This window comes from Simochromis diagramma, unplaced genomic scaffold, assembly GCF_900408965.1.
Source record: "Simochromis diagramma unplaced genomic scaffold, fSimDia1.1 OVJJ01000304.1, whole genome shotgun sequence".
Classification (NCBI taxonomy): domain Eukaryota; kingdom Metazoa; phylum Chordata; class Actinopteri; order Cichliformes; family Cichlidae; genus Simochromis; species Simochromis diagramma.
The window spans coordinates 12,089,652-12,097,027 of record NW_024387030.1 but is presented as its reverse complement, the minus strand read 5'-3'; the positions used below and the strand labels follow the sequence as shown (position 1 = coordinate 12,097,027).

Genomic DNA, 7,376 nt, shown 5'->3' with positions numbered 1-7,376 from the left:
TTGTGCAGTGCACGACTAATAGTTGTCCTATGGACAGATTCCCCCACCTGAGCTGTAGATCTCTGCAGCTGGTCCAGAGTCACCATGGGCCTCTTGGCTGCATTTCTGATCAGCGAATTCCAATAAAATGGATTTATGTTTGTGGCTGTAATGTGACAAAATATGGGAAAGTTCAAGGGGGCCAAATACTTTTGCAAGCCACTGTATTGTGGAAAAAATGACTTTATTTTGCCTTGTTACTTAACCACATAAAAAATAAATTATGACAACATCATTGACAAGTTGTCCTTCAATCTAAATTTGTTGTGTAAAATTACAATTTGAATATAACACTCAATGTTACTTTGTTCAACAATCATAAACAGTACAATATATTTACAATACAATACATCTTTATTTATAGAGAACATTTAAAAACCAGCGGTATACCAAAGTGCTTAACATAAAAGACAGATATTTAGATATTTAATAAAAAACAAAGAAGAACAATACTTCTGGATCACCTTCTATTTGGTGACCGTAACCTTCAAATAACCCCCCCAGAACACACACACACACGCCTAGATATATCTGAATATTTACATTCCTAGTGCAAAATGATCATACTGTAGAGCATATCAATGCAAACACTTAGCAAAGGAGCATCAAACACAAGCTGAAGAAGGTCACGGGCTCAGCGTTTTACCACTCTAGCTTCATATCAGCTTTGCTCCACACATATTTTCCCCCTCTTTTTAGAAACATTTTTTCATCAAAGCCGCTGAAGCGAATTGCCTCCTTTACTCCAACATCAAGGATGGATTTGGAAGGATCCTTCCGTCCCTCTCGACAGTCCAGGAAACGCATCTGTAACAAAAATAAGGAAAAAAATCAACATATGAAGTAAGTTTCCTTCAGCTAAAATGCCTAGCAAGTTACTAATTTAAACAATTATACCAAATTCAAGCCTTTTTACTTAATTTGAGGAATCCACATTCATATAACTCAAACATACAGTTCATTTTTTTTACTTAAACATCTGATAGAATGGCTCAGCCGCACTACCAGTTAGTAATAATCTGAAGTACTTACATATTCATCCAGGATCAGATAGGAGTTCCTCATCTATTAAAACAAAAAAGACCACAAATTTTAATTTTTGTGTATCCTAACTTTGGATTTTCAACCATTAATTACAGCACAACAAAGAATTATTTTAGGCAGGATGACCTGAGCTCATGTTTCAACCTAATATATATGTTTAGTTCCTACTTTTCATGCCATAGTGCTGCAAAATTGAGGAGTAATGCAGAATGAGCACACCACAGATATGAAACATGGATATTCTAGAAGTTATCATAGCATTATAAACTATACCAAAAGTCTATACCAAAATATCCCCTTATATTTGGTGGCCATCTATACAGCAACAAGAAAACAACATCAAAATTCCTAACTGACAGTGGTGTTCAAAAGTCAACTTTTGTATAGTTTGTTTGTTTAACTGTGCATTGTGTGTGTTTACTATAATAATATTCACATTTTATTCACTCTAGGCATACCAAGCTCTAATTCTACGCCCTTACTTATATCAAAAAATTAAAAAAAAAAAGGATGAAAAACATGTTTCCCACAGAATACATTATGGTTATTGCATTAAACATATTTGCCATACTTGCTGCACATGTCTGAGAATTATACCTTCTCATTAGACTCAGGAACAAGGCAAGAGACGCTGCTGTGTCTGTCCAGAAACTCCTGAAACTGCTGATCACTGATGACAAACCTCTCTGCCTCTCTCAGGGCTGTCTCGCCTGCGTTTTCCCCGTCAATCAGCAGGCACTGAAAGACCTGAAAACAAGAACGAGACGTTCAGTACATCCATGATTACCCCGTACAAACATATTTATTTACTTATTTTTTCATTTTTACCTTCCAGCGGACAGGATTAATCAAATTGATTTGCTGTGTCATGTCTTCGTCATAGTTGAAGATGTTGATGACGGAATTGATTTTCAGTGCCACTTTATACTCCTTGCACCAGCTGCAGATCTTGAAGAGGTTGTCAAGGTGGCTCTTCCTGCCTTGAGTTCTGCCAATCAGCTGGTTGGTTGCTTCATCAAAGCTGTCACAGGAGATAGCTAGAATGTCCAGATAGATACCTAGAAGAGGAAATTAAAATGAAAGAGATCATAAATGTAAATTATTCTATGGTATATGGCACAGCTGGAATGTACCCATAAAAAAAGAAGCTGTTAATAACTTAGCTATCTTACCATATTTCTGGAACCATTCTTCTTTGATCATGCTTCCATTGCTGACAATGCTGACACTTGGGAGCTGAAGGTCCTGTTTGCAGTACTGGACCAATTTCCCCACAAACTCTCCCTTATTATGCAGGAAGGGCTCTCCGCCAGAGAAGTTGATCTTTTCCATCCCTTAAAAAAAAAAGACATAAATTTAATAGCATGCACAGCAATTTGACAAAAAACAAAGCTTATTGTTATTAATTTGTCAAATCACCTGATTCCTTTAGAAGTTTAAGCCCCGTCTTAGCTTCCTCCAGGGGCAGGACGAAGGACGTTTTTGCAGTGTGGAAACAAAATCCACATCTATAATTACATTTGCGCGTAAAGTGGTAGTTGACGCTCGTTGGGATCGTTGGATTTTGGTCTTTGTTTTGGTCCAGTTTATCACCAGCAACGAATGAGTTTGTTCCCTTGCAGGCTCCTGTTGTCCAGTAAGTGAGTTTTGAAAAGGCGATCTCAAAAATGCAGTAGATGGTGCCAATGAAGCGCCGCAGAAGCAGCCTGGGAGACGAGACAGCAGGAGAAAAATCCATTTTTTAAATGACGAGTTGTGCTGTCAGACTTGCTGCTGGCGCGTCATAAGCCGAAACCCGCAGGGCTCATCTTATTATATAGAGGGTGTGGGGAGCCTGTCAGCTGAGCGACTCAAAAGTTTCTGTTTACAAACAACGAAAACGAAACCTAGCCTGGTTCCATCCTGCTGAGATGCAAGAAATAATTTACGCGCGTCATGACAACGCATTCTTTGCATTTCTTCGCAGTGTCATTCGTCCATTAAACCTTTATTAGAGACCTTTATGTACAGTAGTGATATGCCATTAAATATTGCAGATCTTTAGCTCTAATGGTCAAACTTTCAGTGATAAATGCTTCTTTGTAAAACAGTTTCTGTTTCGAGTCTGGGTGCATTCAGTTGTAGTTTTCACAGCCTCGCTACTTGTCCAGTCTCTTGGTGTCTCTCATTTTCATTAAACACGTTCAAGAAACACAACTTGGATTCCTGGAAAGAATTCCTGAGCTGCCCCTGCGAGGCGTTGGCTTCAATAATAAAGGCGTTTCACAGTAAACGAAAAGTTTCGTTTTCTCCGTTTGGCGCCGTTACTATCGTTTTCCCTTCAGCTCACAGGATGCGTCTCGGGACATATTTTGGAAACAGATAAGGGCATCTGGTGTACAAGATGTCAAAACACGCAATGTCTCTTCTTCCACGGTGGCGCTCTCGTGTTTTTTCAGTGGAGTTAAATGGAGCGCCTTTTTATTTTGCTGTTAAGGAACAGCACCTGGGAGAAGACGTGCCGAGGGTGTTCAGAGAAGTTCAAAACCGTGACAAGTGCTACTCTGTCCTTGTTTACTGCAGCAGAGACAGAATCAAAACGGCGAAGTTTTACGGGGAGCTGAAAGACAAACTGCTGAGGGACTTACCTCCGGAATGTCGCTTGTCTCCCATGTCTTCATTTCTACCAAAAGTCAGGGATTCTCTCGTTAAAGGTTACTTTTTAAAAGGGAATTCTGACACTTCCTCCCCGATAGAGCGGCTTTTGAGTGATTTAATACAACATGACCCAGTGTTAGTTTGTTCGTACTCTCCAGCTGAAGACGGCCAACAGTGGACGCAGCACATGTGGTCAGAGACAGCAAGCCAGGTGATGGATGTGGCAAAGGGATACTATGTGGTACCCTCAGAAGCGCCAGAATATCACCCATCTACTCTCAACATTATCAATTCAGATGTATTCTACAGCTTTGATGAGGCCTATGACGTGATGAAAAAAGTACGTATTTTCTCATTTTAATGTTTACAAGACTGTTTTATGTTTATTTTAGTATACCGCATAAGATTTTGGCAAACGGGCGCACTCTTGTGGAGGATGTAGGGATAGCAGTTTATACCAAGCGACCCAGAGCTCTTGCTTCTAACGTTTATCTATCAGGGAGGGCCAGGTGGCCCACAGCACTGTGTGCGCTCATTGACAGCGCAGTCTATGACTCACTCCTGCCTGCTTAACTGATTTGTCTGTTCTGCAGTGTGGTGACATCATCCCAGAAGCTAAGGCTGTGCTGGAGCTGCTGCCCAGCAGGGTGGAGGCCAGAAATAAACCAGACTTCCCTGTTATTGTCATAGAGGGCCTGGATGCCACAGGTTAATGCCATTACCTCATAAATAAATATGTGATCAGTCTGATGCATAGATGTCATCCTAAAGTGGTGGCTGGTTGTTCTCCGCTAAAGCCATTATCTGCCAGGGAGCTTCAGTTAATGGAATATCATGTATCATGACCTCAGAAAAGTTACATCACTTTGAAATGGTTTACTGTGCAGCTCGCTCCTCTAATACTATTTTCAAACCTTCATGAAACCTCAACTGTGTGGTTCAAGAGGGAGTTTTAGTTGAACTTTTCAAGGGCCACCGCAGTTTCTTTTAATATGAACAAAAAGGATGAATTCCTCCTTTTGTGATTCGAAAATGTTCACACCTTTGTTTTCTTTGGTTTTGAGGTGAATCTATTTCCTGTCCTTCTCTGTATCACAGGTAAGACCACTCTGACTGAGTCTCTGAAGGATACACTGGGGGCCACTCTTCTGCCATCCCCACCAGAGTGCCTTTCCCCCTGGAGAGCCCGCTTTGATCAGGAGCCACCCCTCATCCGCAGGGCCTTCTATGCTCTGGGGAACTACATCTCAGCAGATCAAATAGGCCTAAAGGGCACGAAGACACCTGTCATTGTTGACAGGTAAAGACAGCTGAGATGTTGCAGGTGGAGTGAGGTCTGCCTGTTTTGTGACCTTTTTTTTTCTTTTGTAAGAACTTGTAGATCCCGCTGAGATCCAGATCTATACAACTCAATATTCAGTGGCTACCAAGTCACCTGATGCGACTTCCACCTGTCATTCACCTTTCAATTCACCATTGATTACCTGTCCCCAGATTTTGGCACAGCACAGCGGCCTATGCCATCGCCACAGCGGTGAGTGGTCCAGTGTGCAACCTTCCAGGAGAAGGTTCAGAGGTGTACTGTTGGCCTAGCGACCTGTTTCAGCCCAGCCTGGTGGTCTTACTCACACTTGACCCCGAGGAAAGGAAGAGGAGACTGAGAAACAGAGGTCAAGGAAAGACTGATGAAGAGGAAGAGCTGGATCACAACCAGCTGTTCAGACTCAGGTAGTTGGAGTGCTTATGCATAATGTATTATTTACTCAGTTAGCATTATACTTGCATTAGAACACTCATCAAGCAAGTGAAAATGCCCATTTAGACTGAAAGCGTAAATAATTGGTTGTGAACTTGTGATAACATTAATATGGATCTTTTAAAGTAGTTCTCTGTGCATATTGCTGGCACTCTTAATCTGATTGAGGACAAGTATGATGATTCTAGGTACCCAGACTTGGTGATGTCAGGCACGTCAGACAAAAATGAAAGGCTCCGCTATGTTATACTTATATTAAAGAAAAAGAAAAAGAAGAAAAAGTATGAGTGTTAGAGCATGAAAGCGAAGATCAGTACAAACCCGACTGTGGATTCACAGTCAAGTCAGCTCAGTCTTCGTCTGATCCATCAAACACTTAACAATCAATTACGGTCCCATGGGAGAGGCAGCTGATGAGAAAGAGCAGGTGATTAGTTGCTGAGCTGCTGTGCTCCATTAAGCTGGTCAAAACTGGCAGGCACTGCCGGCCTAGTTAGTTGCTACACAGACAGGTCGATGGCTACTTTCATTCGTCTTCTGTCCTGACATAATGGCCTTTCCACACGGGACAGCCAGATGTTGGGCCTGCAGAATTAGAAAACGGAGGGAGTTGACAGTCAGCCTGTGAATGAGTGAGGGATTCTGCAGACTTGGCCCGCCACTATCAAAAGGACAATTCTTCACTGGTAACAGGAATAGCAGAACTCTGAGCCATCTGTGTTGTTTCTCAAAAATGTACTGTATTGTATACCTTACTGTGCAGCAAAGCTGTAAGCAATCACAATACTAAAATTTGTCTTGTGCTGCACGCTTCCTTCACTCCTTGACCAATGTTTGCGTGTGTGTGTGCGCAGAGTGGAGGAGGCTTATCGGAGGATCAGCGGCCCAGCTTGTGTTACTGTGGATGCTAGTCCTTCTGCAGACCGAGTGCTCCAACAAGTACTGCTTTTAATTAGGGGCAAATGCCACTTGTAAACAACTCTCCATCTCCCCTGCTGGCAGTCAAGCATCAAGTGTATGCAGTGCATCCCGTCACCACTAGGTGCCAGTAAGGCATCGTAAATGTGATTGCAGACAGACTAGTGGGCAGATTGGAGTGTGGAGAAGAGATTCTATTCATAACGTGTAAAGGTTGAATGCCAGGGGCCAGAACTGCATGCTACAATCAGAAATACATATTCATGTAGACACACACACACATACTCACACTAATGTATTGTCAGGAAGAAGTGTACATCTAACGGCTGTTGTGACCTCTCAGAAATTAGACACTGTGTAGCCTCCAGATACCTTGTAGCAGCACTTTTTTTTTTTTTTTTTGCAGACTGACGCTCGCAAAGTGGATAGGAACATTTATATAAGGGCGACGAGTTACTGCAGATTGAATCAAAATGCACAAATAAGAAAAAACAAATCTTAAAATGTACGTTGAATGTTAGCTTGTTAAAATAAATGCAGAACCCAGTCTATCTTCGGATAACATATTTTCACTTGTTAAAAAAAGTTTTTGAATTAAAAGAAAATGACACTAAACATCTGTTTGTGTTTTCTCTTCTACAAACTGTGTATAGCTGCATGTTTGTGTTGCTTATATAACTGGCTATGAACATTAACACAATGTCCTGCTCTGTTTGCAAGAACATGAACTCAGCTGTGTGATACTGACGCAAGTGATGCACTAAGATCACATGGCACTATCTGTACTTGATGCTCTCATAAGCACTGGCATTTTCAAGTTGACACACGTAAATGTACACACGCCTACTTTTGTAAAACACACACACACAATCATGCACATCTACTAAGAGCATATACTATAACTCATTTATATAGGGAGGAAGTGTATATTTGGCCTATGTGATGGGAAGATTAATTGGGGGTTTTAGTAATTATGAGCTTG

The 7,376-nt window shown here is 41.4% G+C and overlaps 2 protein-coding genes across 2 annotated transcripts; one reads left to right on the top strand and one right to left on the bottom strand.

The window, feature by feature from the left end:
* Nucleotides 1-204: 204 nt before the first annotated feature.
* rsad2 (radical S-adenosyl methionine domain containing 2) lies at nt 205-2,869 on the bottom strand. The gene is made up of 6 exons (XM_040042552.1): nt 2,503-2,869; nt 2,256-2,417; nt 1,912-2,141; nt 1,681-1,830; nt 1,072-1,104; nt 205-846 (listed from the first exon to the last, which is right to left on the bottom strand). Exons 1-6 carry the CDS (start codon nt 2,819-2,821, stop codon nt 682-684), a joined length of 1,059 nt encoding a protein of 352 aa, XP_039898486.1. The 5' UTR covers nt 2,822-2,869; the 3' UTR covers nt 205-681.
* Nucleotides 2,870-3,377: 508 nt separating this feature from the next.
* cmpk2 (cytidine monophosphate (UMP-CMP) kinase 2, mitochondrial) lies at nt 3,378-7,009 on the top strand. Its single transcript, XM_040042551.1, has 5 exons — nt 3,378-4,060; nt 4,314-4,428; nt 4,819-5,020; nt 5,215-5,448; nt 6,331-7,009. Exons 1-5 carry the CDS (start codon nt 3,467-3,469, stop codon nt 6,449-6,451), a joined length of 1,266 nt encoding a protein of 421 aa, XP_039898485.1. The 5' UTR covers nt 3,378-3,466; the 3' UTR covers nt 6,452-7,009.
* The last annotated feature ends 367 nt before the right edge of the window (nt 7,010-7,376 follow it).

Excerpts from the sequence above, each read along its gene's own strand:
- rsad2 (XM_040042552.1), bottom strand. The coding sequence starts at position 2,821 with ATGGATTTTTCTCCTGCTGTCTCGTCTCCCAGGCTGCTTCTGCGGCGC. Across the intron at positions 1,105-1,680 it reads TTCCTGAGTCTAATGAGAAG|ATGAGGAACTCCTATCTGAT; the intron begins GTATAATTCTCA and ends TTGTTTTAATAG. Across the intron at positions 847-1,071 it reads ATCTGATCCTGGATGAATAT|ATGCGTTTCCTGGACTGTCG; the intron begins GTAAGTACTTCA and ends TTTTTGTTACAG.
- cmpk2 (XM_040042551.1), top strand. The coding sequence starts at position 3,467 with ATGTCAAAACACGCAATGTCTCTTCTTCCACGGTGGCGCTCTCGTGTT. Across the intron at positions 4,429-4,818 it reads AGAGGGCCTGGATGCCACAG|GTAAGACCACTCTGACTGAG; the intron begins GTTAATGCCATT and ends TCTGTATCACAG. Across the intron at positions 5,449-6,330 it reads AACCAGCTGTTCAGACTCAG|AGTGGAGGAGGCTTATCGGA; the intron begins GTAGTTGGAGTG and ends GTGTGTGCGCAG.